General features: G+C 45.6%; 1 protein-coding gene across 4 annotated transcripts in view; it reads right to left on the bottom strand.

Annotated features, from left to right (window-relative positions):
- Window positions 1–9,294: 9,294 nt before the first annotated feature.
- Window positions 9,295–16,641, bottom strand: part of BACH2 (BTB domain and CNC homolog 2) — a 369,771-nt gene continuing 362,424 nt past the window's right edge. For all 4 annotated transcript variants that reach the window (XM_034962528.3, XM_034962530.3, XM_034962532.3 and 1 more), the window contains one exon: window positions 9,295–15,624. In XM_034962528.3, the coding sequence (XP_034818419.1) occupies window positions 15,142–15,624 (483 nt within the window). In that variant the 3' untranslated portion in view covers window positions 9,295–15,141. The remainder of the gene's footprint in view (window positions 15,625–16,641) is intronic.

The raw sequence follows: 16,641 nt of genomic DNA on the forward strand, positions 1-16,641 counted from the left end.
GTGTTGCCTGTGATTTTCTTGGTGGCTCATGGTGTGATTATTAGTGGAGGCTATGTTGAAGTTTGGCTGTGGGCTAGGCCAGTAGGTGGGCCAGTCTTTAGGCCCCAGTGGTGACAGCAGTGGGCTGGGCGTGCCTGTTCTTGCACCCCAGCGTTGCTTATGCTGGCACAGGTATTAGTGTGTCCAATCAGGCCAATTCTTGGGCCTCCAGGTGGCTTGCTTGGGTGGCGGGAATAGCAGCAATGGGCTAGGTGGGTGGGCAGGTTCTTGAGCCCCTTAGCAGCAGGCCTGGTGTGGATGATGGCAATTGCAGTGGTGGGATAACTCTTAGGGATCCAAGTGGTCTGCACTGGTGTTGGTGGTGGCTGCAAGGGTCTGGGAAGGCCAGTCCCTAGGCCTATAGGTGGTATATGTGGGTGGGTGCCAGCTCTAGTGGTAATGGGAGATTGGGTGGGCCTGACCAGAGACTATGGGAGGAATGCTTAGGTGTCAGTGGTGGTGGACTGGGCTGGGCAACTTCCACACCCTGAGATGGAATACTCAGGTACTGGGCTGAGGGTTAGAGCTGGGCTGGGTAGACCTGCCCTCAGGCCCCTTGGTGATGTGTGCAGGTGCTGGCTGTGATAGACAGGGGTGGGGTGATCCCCAGGCTGCCAGTGGAATGCTCAGGTAGGGACAGCAGCAATTGCACTGTGGCCCTGCTACTGGGGAGGCCAGGGTTGCTTTCAGTGAGAGCAGCTGGGGCACCGTAGCAGTTCACAGCGCTGCCATTGCAGGCAGTGGAATTTGTCCTCAGGGCATGTGAAAATGCCTGGCTGCCTCTCTGCTGGGGGTGCAGTTGGGTGGTTGTTGTCAGTGGCTCCTGCCTAGCCCCAGTGTGGAGGGGGCTGGGCTCTTAAAATGGTGCCATGCTGCTGCTGCTTAGGGCTTGGTAGTGTGTGGAACACAGCATGAGCTCCCTCTCTGCAGCAGTGCTGCCGTTCAGTTTCCAGGCAGCTCCCTACCTTAGTCTCAGGGCCCTTGGGGTTGAAGGTTGAGGGGCTCTCCTACAGCTAAGAGTCTGTGGTGGAAATGTAGATTGCTGGGGGTCTCTCACTTACCCTTTCCCCACTTTAAGGGGCCTCTCCAGGATCCCAGCAAATCCGGATGAGCAGGCTGTTTTGCTTCCCTCTCCTTCCTTGCTTTTGGTGTTTCCCATTCCTCTGTTGAATTCCAATGCTCTCTCTTAGATGATCTGTTTGAAGTGTGATTATCTACTTGCTATTTTGGTTCCTTTTTATGGAAGAGGCGAGTACCATATGCATGTAGTCAGCCTTCTTGAAGCCCCCCAGCCTATTGTTTGTTTTTTAAAATATAAACGTGACCATACTCTGGAAATGTCTCTGCAGTTTGCTCTTGCTCACTTAATGATCTATCTCAAGCATCTTTGTCAGTCCCTATAGAGTTGCCTTGGTGTTTATCTCAGCTCATACTTTTCCATGGTATGATGAACCATAGATATCTGATGGCCATTTAGGCTGTTTCTTTTTTCCTACTACAATGTTGCATTTAATGTTTCCTCCATGTATCTTTGATAGGTACCTAGAAATGGAGTTGTTGGTTTTAATGGACATGCACATTTTTTTGTGTGTGTGTGTTTTGCGTGTGTGTGTATTTTTGAGACAGAGTCTTACTCTCTCACCCAGGCTGGAGTGCAATGGCACGATCTTGGCTCACTGCAACCTCTGCCTCCTGGGTTGAAGTGATTCTTCTGCCTCAGACTCCTGAGTAGATGGGATTACAGGCGCGCACCACCATACCCGGCTGATTTTTGTATTTTCAGTAGAGGTGGGGTTTCTCCATGTTGGCCAGGCTGGTCTTAAACTCCTGACCTCAAGTGATTCCCCCGCCTTGGCCTCCCAAAGTGCTTGGATTACAGGCATGAACCATTGCGCCCAGCTCGTTTTGGTTTTTTTTTTTAGAGGCATGGTCTTGCTCTGTCGCCCAAGCTGGAGTGCAGTGCTGCAATCATAGTTCACTGTAGTCTCGACTTCCTGGGCTCAAGCTGTCCTCTCACTTTGGTCTCCCAAAGCACTGGGAATACAGGCATGAGCCACCAGACCTGGCTACATTTCGTTTTGATACATGCTGCCAATTTTTGCTCAGGAAGGGCTATTCCAACTAACCTCTCACCAGCATAGCACCCATTTTCTCATACTCTTGCCAACAGCAGACATTATCTTACTCCTTTCCCCATCTGATGAACTAAAAATATTTCTCTTTGTTTTAATTTACATTTCTGTATTACTACTAAGGTCGTTCATATGTTTATTGGCTATCTGCATTTCTACCATGAATTGTCATTGTTTATTTTTCTGTTGGGATATTTATTGTTCTTCTGATTTCTAGGAGCTCTTGTATGGTATTATATTAACCTCTTGTCTAATAGACATTGAAAGATCTTTTTTCCCAGTCTGCTTGTCTTTTTTCCCTGTTTATGACATCTTTAAACTTGTAATTTTATATTTAGTATGAAAAATCTCTTTGCCTTCTAGGTTCTTTGTCTCGTTTGGGAAGGTATTTTTCAACTCAACATTATTATTTATTTTACTTTAATTTTTTTAGAGATAGGATCTCACTCTGTCCCCCAGGCTGGAGTGCAGTGGCCTCATTCACTGCAGCTTTGAACTCCAGGGCTCAAACGATCCTCCTGCCTCGGCCTTCCAAAGTTCTGGGATTACAGGCATGAGCCACTGTGCCCAGCCCAACTCAACATTATTAACAAGGATTATGAGGTGGATATTTGGAAGGTGGATTGTTATAATTTATTGAACCCTTTGGCTGAGAAGTTTTACACAATTTAACAATTACCAAAGAATGTGAAGAAGATGAGGAAGGACACCACTTTATTGAGGTCTGGATCATGGTCTGGACACACTGTGGACTTCCTCTCTGTAGCCACGTGCTAATTTCCATTTTACAGATAAGGAAATAGGTGACTTGTGGCCAGGCACGGTGGCTCACGCATGTAATCCCTGCACTTTGGGAGGCCGAAGCGGGCGGATCACGATGTCAACAGATCAAGACCATCCTGGCCAACATGGTGAAACCCCGTCTCTACTAAAAATACAAAACTTAGCTGGGTGTGGTGGTGCGTGCCTGTAGTCCCAGCTACTCCAGAGGTTGAGGCAGGAGAATCACTTGAACCTGGGAGGCGGAGGTTGCAGTGAGCGGAGATCACGCCACTATACTCCAGCCTAGCGACTGAGCGAGACTCCGTCTCAAAAAAAAAAAAAAAAATGGTGACTTGTCCTAAGTCACACAATTAGGTTGTGTGAAACACAGTCCTTGGGACAAAGCAGGGGATGAATTAATATTTATTGGATGAGCAAGTGAGCTGGAATTGGACCCTCAGCGTCTGACTCAACCCAAGCTCTTGTTCCTACACCCATGGCTGCCCCTTGCTCTCCCGGCACATGGCCTCCTGAGTTTAGCATATTTTTTAGCATCAGAGATAGACTGTTATAAAACGACAATTCTGTATTTGAATTAGTTTTCGCTTTCCATGTTATGTAAAGTCAAAAAAATCTGGCTAATTTTCAGGGGACTAAGATGGAGCTTAGGAACAAATTGACTTTTTAGTTTTAGGCCTGAATTTTTGCACAAAACAACAAAACCCACAACAGGCGGAGGAGGCAGCAGGAAGGATCCAGGGTTTTCACTGCAATGCTATTGAGCACCACCTCTTACATGGACGTTCACCTGTGGGGAAACACAGGGACAGCTGCCGTCTGCAGCAGCTCTTTGATCCCCAGGATTTTTGACATATATAGAATCCCAGGTGGGTGGGTAGGGCTGACTCTTACAAGTCGTTTGAGTCTGTTTTGTTTTTTGGTTTCCTATCTCTTTCAGAACATGCTTCTAGAACTTTCATCTATTATGAAAAAATAATGCATCAGGAGCAGCTGGTACCTGCAGGAGGAGAGTTGTGCCTTTGTCAGCTCAAACTGCAGGAAGCACTTTGGGACCCACACCCTCTGCAGACACCCACCAGGCGAAGGGCCCTGTTCAGGGTGCTCCCAGCCTGGGCTCACTTCCACAGGAGACCCTTCCCTTATGGGGGCTGGGGACAGGTTCTCACCCTGCCTGGGCACACTGCTTGAGGGAGGTCTGATGCTCGGGCAGGGAGGAGCTGTACACCGTCAGAGGAGATCTAGGGACAAGAGCGGCTCTGCCTCGAGGAGGAGGATTGGTATATGTCACCTCTTCCCCAGTCCCAGCACAGCCTGGTGGGATATTTTGCAAGAGAGTACCCCAGCTCTGCAGTGGCAGCAACAGTAGCAGTTGGCCCCTTAAACATGGCTCCAGAGCAGGACTGGAGCTTTGTGCTCAGCCTGAGGTCAGATGTGCTTCCTGTCTATAAAGGAGAGGTTGACAAGAAACTTTTCAGGCTTTTCCTCTCACCAGTTCATTTCTTGAGGATGAACCAGTTGGATTTTTAATTCATCAATGGCATGGAAATAAAATATTGATTAAAACACTGGCAAACACTCGCATGCCTTTTTTGTATCCTTCTGGGATGATTCATGAGTAGTGGTGATGCCATGATTGTGCCCCTGCAGGAGCTTCCTGGGAGTGGTAGAAGCCAGCACCTCTTCCTCACCCTGCCCGCCCTCCGAGTGGTCCTGAGTCATCCGGGAGAGTGCTCTGTGATGTGCACTGACTAGCCAACCCATGAGGCTGCTCCGCTGGTTGCTACTTGGCCGATCTTGGCTCACTGCAACCTCCGCCTCCTGGGTTCAAGCCATTCTCCTGCCTCAGCCTCCCAAGTAGCGGGGATTACAGGTGCCCACCACCAAGCCTGGCTAATTTTTGTGTTTTTGTATTTTTAGCCTTGTGTTAGCGAGGCTGGTCTTGAACTCCTGACCTCGGGTGATCCACCCATCTCAGCTTCCCAAAGTGCTGGGATTACAGGCGTGAGCCACTGCGCCCAACCCTGAGTTTTTAGAGCCATAAAGGTGGACTCAATTCCCATGGAAAGAGCCTCTTAGCTTCCCCGTCCTCCACCCCATGGCCAGAGTGGCCCCCAACCCTGGCCACACACCTGGTAATAAAGGCTTCAAGTTATAAGGAGAATCAATTTGGTTGAAAGTTATAAGGCTCGGCATCATCTATGTCCTATGAGATAAAAGCCACAGGAAATTCAGGCACTGGCCCCGCCTCTGACCTCATTCCCTGCTTCTCACTTGTAACCCAGCTGTGGCAGCTCTGCCGCTCCTACCTGCTGTTGCCCACCCAGCAGTCTGCTGCTGGACAGTGTCCACCTATCCTGTGGGTGCCTTTTGGGGACTCATTATTTTTATGGAGGCAGTTCCAACATATCTTCTCGGCCACCCCATTCACTCACCATGCCTTTCTTTGTGGCAGCCCTGTAATTATAGTAACGGTGGGGGGTAGATGATAGGGTTTTTTTTTTCTTTTTTTCTTTCTTTCTTTTTTTTTTTAAAAGACAGGTCTCGCTCTGTTGCCCAGGCTAGAGTGCAGTGGTGTAATCTTGGCTCACTGCAACCTCTGCCTCCCGGGTTCAAGCAATTCTCCTACCTCAGCCTTCCCACTGACTGGCACTATAGAGGTGCACCACTACTCCCAGCTAATTAAAAACAATTTTTTTTTTAAAAAAATTAGGACTTGCTATGTTGCCCAGGCTAGTCTGGAACTCCTGGCCTCAAGTGATCCTCCTGCCTCAGCGCCCGCATAGCACTTACATAGATTACAGGTGTGAGCTACCATGACCGGCCCCCAAAATGTGCCTTTTTAAGGGGCATACTATATTCCACGTGCTCACATTATCTATACCTTGTACAACTTGTCAAGTTGTTATTGTTCATTTTCATCTTATAGATCAGACAAGGCTCAAAGAGATTTTCTCCACAGTTAAAGATTACACAGCTGAAGTGCCTGCTGGAATTCAAATCCATATCCAGCTGCTCTGAGGCCCACAGTCCTTTCAGAAATCCTTGTTCTCCTTTCTGTAAAAGTCAGCAGCCCCTGGGCAATGATTTATTTGTACATCTCTCTGCCCAACTAGCCTGTGAAAGCTGTAAGGGTAAGGTATTTGACATCTTGGATGCTAAGCATGTAACACAGTGTTGGTTGAATAAATATATATTTATGTATAAACACCAAAGGCAATACCTTACCCATTGCTTCCAATTTTCCAGTCTTTATTTCTTATTCACTTTCTGTCATGTTGTGTCAATAAGTTTGTCAATAGGTTTCAGAGGCCTCCATGGCAACTTTTTTTGTAATTTCAATTTCTTTCACTGTGAAAAGTCTTTACAGGGTTGTCAACAACACAGCACAAATGGAGGTTTTAAAAAACAAGTTTGAGGCTGGGTGTGGTGGCTCATGCCTGTAATCCCAGAACTTTGGGAGGCCGAGGTGTGGGGATCATGAGGCCAAGAGATCGAGACCATCCTGGCCAACATGGCGAAACCACGTCTCTACCAAAAATACAAAAATTAGCTGGGTGTGGTGGTGTGCGCCTGTAGTCCCAGCTACTTGGGAGGCTGAGGCAGGACAATCGCATGAACTTGGGAGGTGGAAGTTGCAGTGAGCCAAGATTGGACCACTGCACTCCAGCCTGGCAACAGAGCACGTCTCAAAACAACACAACAACAAAAAACAAGTTTGAGCTGGGCCTGGTGGCCCACCTGTAGTCCCAGCTACTTGGGAGGCTGAGGTGAGAGGATTCTTGTGGCCAGGAGTTCACAGCTGCGGCGCACTATGATGATGCCTGTGAATAGCCATTGCACTCCAGCCTGGGCAACATAGCAAGGCCTTGTCTCTACAAAGAAGAAAAAACAAAGTCTGAAGGGCCCAGTGTAAAATGTAATGTTTCCAGTGACTGCTAGCGTGTCTCTGAAGGTTTCCATTCACTGCTTCGGGATGAAGGGCACTGTCTCAGGGATGCACTTATCTTCAAGAAGAAAGAGTAAGAACTAGCCATGGAGAATCAGCAATGCCTCTTTGTGGCTAAGCAGACCAGTGGCAGATGTGTGTCAGGATCTGCAGGAACCAGGGACGGGTGTGGAGACAGAAGGTGTCATGCTCTTGAGTGAAATGAAAGACATTTGCATAATGGGATGTGTGGCTTTCTCCATCTCTTTGGGCCTTGATTTTTTGACACCAGGAAGTATTGTGTTCACTTGTACCACGAAGGCATAGGTGCTCAATGAGAATTGGAAACCCATTTCTGCTCACGGCACCTTCACCAGCTGCTGTTAAACATTAAGTACAATCTTGCTAATGCATCCCAAGTGGTGGGGCAGAGTTGGGTGAGGTGGTGGGTTGGAGAAGAGTGAAAGACTCTAAAATGATTTCAAAGAACAGCTCAGTTATTTCCAAATACATACAACAAAACTGCTGGCAGGGCCTGGTGTAGAAGGAACCTGTCCTCACTGCCCCAGAGGCAGATACAAATTTCCCATAAGAAGCACATGTAAAGTAGGAAAGAAAATGGCTGCTGTCCACCTGGGGCTGGACAGTGCTTAAAAGCCCTTTTGTAGCTGCGATTCCCAACCTTTTTGGCACCAGGGACTGGTGTCGTGGAAGACAAATTTTCCACGGACCAGAGGTAGCGGGGGTTGGGGGATGTTTTCGGGATGACACCGTTCCACCTCAGATCATCAGGCATTAGAGTCTCATAAGGAGCTGCAACCCAGATCCCGCACATGCACCGTTCACAGTAGGGTTCGCGCTCCTATGGGAATCCAGTGCCACCGCTGATGGGGCAGGAGGTGGAGCTCAGGCAGTAATGTTCACTCCCCAGCTGCTCACCTCTTGCTGTGCGGCCTGTTCCTAACAGGTCATGGACCGGAACCAGTCTGCGGCCGAGGGGTCGGGGACGCCTGTTTTGCAGGACGCAACAGCTGGTGAGGTTTATTTTCCTTCAATGCATGACCATTATTTGTATCACAAGAGCAAATGTCAGGGTTGAAGGTGCAAATGACCATCAGTTCTAAATTACCAGGTTTTCCCACAGAAAATTTTGGGACTCTGACCCACCTGTTTTTCTCAGAGTGGATTAACTTCACATCTTCAGGCGTAGGTAATCCACCTCTTGTACCGAAAATGTTATGACTGTGACGTTGTCACAGCAGCACACATTTGCAAAACCCATGACCTGCTCTCAGGAAGCCTTCCTTGACTCCATAGGTGCCCATGGAGACTCGCCCGAGGGAGCAGAACTTGGCAGTTTTTAATTTCAGTTTTCCCATCTGGCGGTCGCATGCACTCCTTGAAGCGTGAATCTCGGCAGCACAGCCCTGCCCTGCCCGGACACCATGCACATGCACTGGTTACAGCCTCGCTGACAGCTCAGACCCCCCTGCTCTGCTCTAGTGGCTTTCTCTCACCTCCGAGCTCCAGTCCAGTGTTCGCTCATGGTCACTCGACCTGCCTACCATTTGATATCTTGTTTTCTCTTTACATCAAAATCTAAGACATAACTATCAAATACACTTTTAGAATACAACTTTTAAACTGTACAGTCATGCATGGCATAACCATGTTTTGGTCAATGATGGGACGAATATATGACAGTGGTTCCATAAGATTGTAAACCCTATTTTTACTGCAACTTTTCTGTTAAGATACACAAATACTTACCCTGGTGTTACAATTGCCTACCATATCCAGTACAGTTACATGCTGCACAAGTTTGCAACCTAGGAACATATAGTCTAGGTGTGTCATAGGCTTTCTCATCTAGGTTGGTGTGGCACACCCTGTTCTCACAATATGAAATTGCGTAAGGATGCATTTCTCACAACGTACCCCCTTCACTAACCAATGCATGACTGTATGGATTCCTCAACCACAATTCTAAACATCTTTCCTTGCAACTCATTGCATCTTGGTGTTGGCTTAATGTTCTTTCTCATTTACTTTCATTTAGTTTTTTAAAAATTCAGCCTATTTTGGATATAATTGCAGATTCACATGCAGTTGCAAGAAATGATACCCATCACCCAGTTTTCTCCCGTGGTAACATTCTGCATAGCGACAGCACAATATCAAAACCGAGAAATTGGGTTTAAAGCCTTTTATCTACTCTCACAGGCACTAGGGATTTTTAAAATTCAGAGTTTAGGAATCACATTAATATTATCCAATTTTAAAGATTCCTAATCAGATTAATCAGGTAGCAAGTAAGGGTCCAAACTAGAGGAAGAGAAATGGCCTCTAGGAAAAAAGATTTCCTGAGGTTTCTCACTCTGTAATTTGGAACATAGGGATCAGAGGCAGAGAAAATTAGTTTACAATGCATAATGATATGTCTTTATTTCATCAACAGAAATGGTGTCTAGACAAAATTCAGTTAACACTAGCAATTCAATTGAGTGAAAACTTTTTTTGCACAATAGTGTATTTACAATGAGTAAATGAAGTTTCATTAGTTCATAGCAATGCTTTTTTTCCCCAAAAGGTAAAAATTCTTAGTTACAGAGAATAAGCATCAACAGCCTTTCATTTTTTACAATAAAAACCACGAGAAAAACCACAATCACTTAGAAAAAAATAAGGACAAGCCTAAGAACTAGTACAATAAAATGATGCATTGAATTAAATTACATTAATCGCATAGAATCTGTGTAAAAAGTATGTAGAAAAACACCTGATGTAACCTGTTACAGTCGTTGACCAGTTATGAGAGGTACAGAGGGTTATACAGGTAGATATGTGTGAAAACTGTCCGTATTGTTCAACCTGGGGAGGAAGAGAAGAGGGGCTGCAGCCCCTTGCATACACTGAGAAGACCCTGTTTTGAATATGGCCTCTGGAGTTTGTAAGGCATATATTAGAGGTGCACTTGCATCAGACTGGTTCTGGAACAAATTGTCACAGGCTCTCTTGGCCTCACTAGCAAAGGTGGTGCTTGCCTTGAATGGCTCACTGTGTCTAACAAGCACCTGAAGCTCCCAAATGCATATGGAATCTTCCTGATCACTCACTAGAGGTGCCATGTCTTTATGTCAGAGCGTGAACGGGCATCCCAGGATTTGCACACACAAAATACATTGTTAGGACTTAAGGGGAGGTCATACTTCTGCCTCCAAACATGTTTTGGTAGAAGACTGAGCATCCATCTGTAGGAAAACCCCTCTTTGTCCAAGTCCCTTCACTCTTTCGCAACATATGCGTCTGATTATTTCCATGGGAGCACTTGGCACTGAATGTGAGTCTACCTGAAATGAATGGTCTTGGTGCACACTTCTGCTTCTAAGAAGGGCCAGTGTTTTATCTGAGGTCAATAAACTGGAATGAGAATGAAAGTCAGAGCTGTTTATCCATTGCTTGACAGCAAAATGCATACACCGTGTCACAACATTAAATCAAAGCTATGAAAGTTGGCCTCTGCAACCAAGTGGGTATTCTTCACAAAATGGCAGCATCATTTTCATATTACATTTAAAATGCACTGATATTCATTTGATAGAAATATCATCTCCCAGGGTGGAGTGTAGGAAAATACTATAAACTTTTCTTTGCAAGTAATGTTTTTGCACCGTCAGTTGAATAATTTATCCTCAATCTGCCACAATAAGACTTTTCTATGTACAAATGCTATTTGCACACACTTATTTGTGTACAAATAGGTTCTGTTCTACAGCATCGGTTTTGGATGCTGGGGTCATGAGATGGCTCAGGCAGTACTATAAACATACACTTTCAACACACAATGCCTCGTGCACACAGGTTTCCTGTATGAATACCAACTCCACACAGGGCATTGTATTGTGGACTGACTCACCAGAAATTGCACTTCCAACACAGTCTTCAGTTTGGGGAAGAAACACTAACTCATGATACAACGAACAGCTTTATTCTTAAAAAACAAAAACAAAAACAAAAAACACCTTGTTCTTTAGTCTATTTACAGTCATTTGAGGACCAAACTTGATTCTTGCTCCTTCTGGATCTGAGACTCCTCCTAAACTGTAAGCAATAGTGAAGCAGTTTGAAGTCATTTCTAAAACAGCTCCTAGTTTAAATGGGGCATAATGTAGAGAAGTAGGTAGCCAAACAGGGACTTGAGAAAGCTTTGCAGGCAGCTCTTCCTCATTTTGAGAGGATTATGCTACTCCACAGGATGTCAAGCAGCTTCACGGGACAGGAGTTTTTGGTGTCTTAACAGGCTTATCATTTTCAAACCTTTGTCTGTTCCTTCTTTTTCTTCTTCTTTGATGGCAATCATAAAATATTAAAAGAGAAAATGTGGGTTTAGGCCTCTTGACAACAGCATTAAACTTCACACTGTGCACACTTCACTTTGGCCAGTCCTCTCATGAGTCTTGTCGCTGGTCCTGGCTCCTTTTGAAGGAGTAGTGGCAGTTGGCATACTAATCACTAGACTTTTGTTCACTTCCTTGGAAAAGCAATATAAGGATTACATCCCGAATTATAGTGCATCTTAAAAGCAGCAAACCTTTAGAAAGACAGTTAATAAATTACTCGCACAACATTCAGTTGCAGACACACACAGTCAGGTTTTCCACTGCAGCATCATCTCTGACGCCTGAGTCATTGCTGGGAACTCAGAAGAGAAAGCAGGATGGCCTCGTAACTTTGTTGGTTTTTTTTTTAAAAAGTTTTCCTAACTGTTTTGTTCCAGAATCAGTATGTAATAAAGTTTGATTTTAATCAAGGCACCCCCAGGTAACGCAGAGAAACAAACACATACAGCAAATCACTCACCTGTCCAAAGCCTGACCAACTTGAAGAGAGGTTGCCTGGAGACACAAGCAAGACAAAGGCAGATCCAAGGGGAGGACTGGATTTAGGTGGGATGTTCATTAGTCTCAGGGTCACCTCCACTGGCTCTGCCCCAACAACCGTTCCTAACCCAGCCATTTGAAGACCCAAGCAGGCATCCTCCTAAACAGCCCGTGGTTGGAGGGTCTCTTATTTTTGTAAGAAAAGAGCCTTAAGAACAACCAAATGTTACTGTACTGTGCAAACACTCTTCCTTGCTGTTCACTCACTTTTCTTTTTCCTAAAAGGCGTGGGGTTGACCGAGGGATCCCAGGGAAAAGAGACAGGCTAGGTTTTAAAATTCCACTTGAGGCCGCTTGGATTCTGGTCCCCAGCAAGTCCTCCCTTTGAATCAACCCAGAAATAATTTTGACAAGCACATAGTTCTGAATAGGAAAAGACACACACACATCACATGAACAACTGCACGAAGCTAGTCACTGTTCATGGTGGATTATGAATGAAATAACTTGTTAGAAATCTCTATGAAATTGGAAGATGGTTTTTAGAGCAGTGTTTTTAACCAGTTCCCATGGCAGAAGTTAGGTTGGGGGGAAGAGGAAGAAAAGCAAGGCAGGGGTGGGTGGGAGGAAGGTGAGGTCTGAGTTAGGGTGGAGAGAAATAAAGAGACCCTGCCCCTCCTAGAAATGGCTGCCAAACAGGTCTGGGCTACTGAACCACAGAAACCTGGGGAAATGGATGGAATGTGCTCAAGACTACCAGTTGCACATGAGTTATTACCAGGGTAAACCTCATGCCAAGAAGCTGGGTTGGACCTGGTTATGATATGAGCAGAAAGTGTTCTTTTTTTAAAAGAAGAGGAGAGGTCACTTGGAAAGGCAACAATAGAGTTAAAAAGCAAAATACTGTCAGCTGACTCCACTGTAACACACGCCTGCGAAGTATCACGTGATTCACATTGAGTTTATATTCTCACTGTCACCAGTTTTCCACAAAGGCAAACCTCATGGTGAAGCACAGAACTGTCCTAGTAGGCCAAGAAATTCCAACAACCATAACAAAAACCAGCAGCTCCAACACAGAGCTTTATCAAGATCTGTTTCAGACACACACACACACACACACACACACACACACACACACACACACACACACAAACAAGAAAAAACAAAAACCCAGAGGCAGGTTTTAAAAGTGGAACTGTTTAAAAAGAAAAGCCTTTTTTTTTTTTTTTTTTTTTATCCTACTGCATGAACTGACAAATTTCTGGCATTCATACATATTTAAACATTTAGTGCTAATATTTGTACAGAAAAAAGTTAATAATACTAAAACATATGTTACTATGATTTCACTTTTAGCCTACATCATATACTAATTTCCCCTTTTACATGCAGCTTTAATATTGTCCAAACAATGGCACAAATAAAGAAACAAAGTCAACCATCTATTCCCCACTGCCCACCACCCCATCCCCACATCAAACCGTTCAGGACTCTCTTCCCCAGCCGGGCTGGAGTGGCCCTCGGGCTGCTCAGTGAGACCCGGACCCAAGGCCACTGGAGCGAGGGAGCTGATTCCTCCTCCTCTGGGGCACACCTTCCTGTAAACGTGGCTGGGGCCAACACGGCCCCAGAGCCAAGGGAAGCTGCTCTCTCTGGGTTGCAAGCCAACCAGTTTTGCAGCAAGAAGAGAAAATTATCATCAGGTGAGGGTAGGGTATGTGTGTGATTCGGGAAGGGGACAGGGAGGGTTCCCGGTGATAGCTTGTCCAAAGCCTCAGAATGAAGTCTGCCTTCAGACAAGACACTGGCAGAAAAACCTCAGAAGAAAACTCCAAGCCTTTGGAGAAGGAAAGAAGAAAGAATGTGTCAGCCTGTGTCAGGGATGGATCGCAGATGCCAGGATGCCCTGCTCTCTCCCAATGGGGTGAAGGCAGGACCTTCGGGGCTGTGATTCAAATCCCCTCAGGCCAGATGTCCTGGGAGGCCAAGCCTGGGCAGGAAAGCCAGTGGCTGGTTGGCCCCGTCCTTCAGGGGAGCAGGTCCTACTGCACAACACTTCCAAGAGCAAGCCGAGGCCTCAGGACGTGTTGAAATGAATGGGACTTACTCCCTGGGTGAAAACGTTCTAACTTGATTTCTAGGAGCCAATGCCTGCTGAGTTCTGGTATAAAATCACGGATTCCTGTTTTTCTGATGTACTTTTGAGTGAGATGTCCAAACTCTCTCCCCACTTAGGAATCTGAACATCCAGCATCAACTCTGAACTCTCTATCTGCATTTAAACTTTGCTTAGGGAAAGGTGGGGAGGAGGTGAAATATAAAAATATTCAAGCAGATTATTGTCTACACATCCTAGGATGAATTCATTATTTGGCAAGATTGTTTTTCCTACATAATTATCACCTGAGTGCTTTTTAATTAGCTAAAATGTTTTACTTTAACTAAAAGCAAAGAATATACAGTATACTTGAGTTATACCGAAGTTACAACTTCATTTAAGAAAATAGGTTTGACCCAAAACTCAGTGCAAGTGGCAAAGTTGACCATTACTGTACAGTATCTGCAAGGAAAACAAAAACAAAAACAAAAACAAACAAAACCCCCCAAACAAACAAAAAACAAACCTACAATGCTCAAATGACACCACTTGGAGGTGCCAAAACCAAACCAAACGAAAAAGAAATCTGAAATAAAACCTTGGGAAAAAGCTTCCAACACTCAATTTTGTCCATAAATAAGTACGAATTGAAAATTGAACTGTGAAGCAAGAAAAATGACCATGTTAACAGTTACCAAACTAGCTCTAGCATCAGAGACAAAAGAAGAGGAATGTTGGAACCTGTTTCTAAATGAGAAATAAGTTTCCAGTTTTAGGATGAGAAAGTTGAGGCATGCAGGACTTTTGCATATGGATATATATATATATATATTATATATATATATTATATATAATATGTACAGTCTAGCTATAAAACTTTGATGTGTATAGAAGCTGTCTTCAATGAAAAAAATTGAACATTCAGAAGAAATTCCTGAGATAGGGTTTGTGACATGGGCCACTGAGAAAAAAAATCCGTGGTTGGGGCCTAGAGGTGTTGTAGTCTATCCCTGTGAAGACTGAAATTGAGCCACAGACAGACAGTGTCATCACTGCTGTCTTTCCTTGCCTGGGCAAGGGGTAGCACCATTGTGAAGGTAACTATCACTCCTGCTCGAGAAGAGGAGAGAATACTTCAGAACAGTATTGCTGCTAAGACCGCTGTAGTGTGCACCAAATGTGTTCTCGGTTTCTTCGGGACAGCAGATGAACAGTGCCACAGGCTGACTGAAGAACGCCTGGATGGGAGAGGTGTGCGGACTGGGAGGCAGAGCCGAGTCACTAGGTATAATCTTTCCTGGGCTGTTCGTCAGTCGTGCACTTATCAGTCATTTCCTGGCAGAAGTCCACGGTCACTGTTTGGCTCCTGGGTTCAAGAGGAGGTCCTCTCTCTGAGAAGGTTCCCGGGTCAGTGCCTTCTAGTCTCCTCCCAGAGGTACAATTCTCGGAGGTGTTGCTGGGTGCCCAGGGGGGTCCGGGGGGAGCCGCGCCTGGCTCCAAGCAGCAGGGCACATTTTCCCCCACTGCGCATTGGGAGGCCGCAATGTTCTGCTCAGCACCCAAGGGCGCAGGGTTAATACTGGAGGCCGTGGGCAAGTCCATGGGTCTGAGGACAGGGCAATACCGATGCAGGGCCTGGATCTGCTCGGGGCTCTGGATGTCTCGGCAAACTTCCTGGGAAAGGCAGGAGAAGTTGTCCAACAGTTCCCCCATGCACGCTTTCAGTTGATTCCTCTCTGACAACAGTTTCTCTTTCTCACACACCTGGACAGTAGAGAAAAAAAGAGAAGGGTTGATCAAGCCTGAATTGGAGGACAGGAGGCCTCGTTTCAGGTTTTCCAGCCTTTGTTTTGCATCCTCCATTATAATGTAACTCAAGAATGACTAGGTCAGGCTCTAGAAACTTAAAGATACATATTCAGGGGGCCCAGACACAGGCTTCTGCCACACCTTCCATCTGACGCCAACACCTTCCCCAGGACATCTCTTCATCCCTCTCCAAGGCCCGGGCAAACAACCGGCAAAATCGTCACGAATCAGAAAACTTCAGAGTCAATGTTTTGGTTTCTTGGAATTTGGGGTTTGTAGAGAGTTAAATGAAAAACTCTCAGTCCCAATCTTGTGACTGAAAATCTCCCCCAAATGTATCAGGTTGCCATTTTTGAAAGGCAAAAATCTACCATTCCAACCGTATGACATTTCGAAAAAAGCAAAACTATGGAAGCAGTAAAAAGATCTGTGGTTGCTAGGGGTAAAAGGGGTTGAACAGGTGGAGCACAGAGGATTTGGGGGCAGTGAAACCACTCTGTATGACACTATACTGGTGGATCCATGTCATTATACATTTGTCCAAAACCATAGAAGGTACACCACCAAGAGTGAACTCTAATGCAAACTATGGACTTGGGTGATAATGATGTGTCAGTGTAGGTTCATTGACTAACACATGTACCACTTTGTGGGGGATGCTGACAGTGGGGGAGGCTGTGTGTGTGGGAACAGGACCATATGGGAACTCTCTGTATAGTGTGTTCAGTTTTGCTGTGAACCTAAAACTGCTCCTAAAAAAGTAAGTCAGGCTGGGTGCAGTGGCTCCCATCTATAATCCCAACACTATGGAAGGCCAAGTTGTGCAGATCGCTTGAGCTCAGGAGTTTGAGACCAGCTTGGGGAACATGGCAAAACCCCTTCTCTACAAAAAATACAAAAATTAGCCAGGTGTGGTGACACACGCCTGTAGTTTCAGCTTCTTGGGAGGCTGAGGTGGGAGGATCACTTGTG

This window comes from Pan paniscus, chromosome 5 (genome assembly GCF_029289425.2).
Source record: "Pan paniscus chromosome 5, NHGRI_mPanPan1-v2.0_pri, whole genome shotgun sequence".
Classification (NCBI taxonomy): domain Eukaryota; kingdom Metazoa; phylum Chordata; class Mammalia; order Primates; family Hominidae; genus Pan; species Pan paniscus.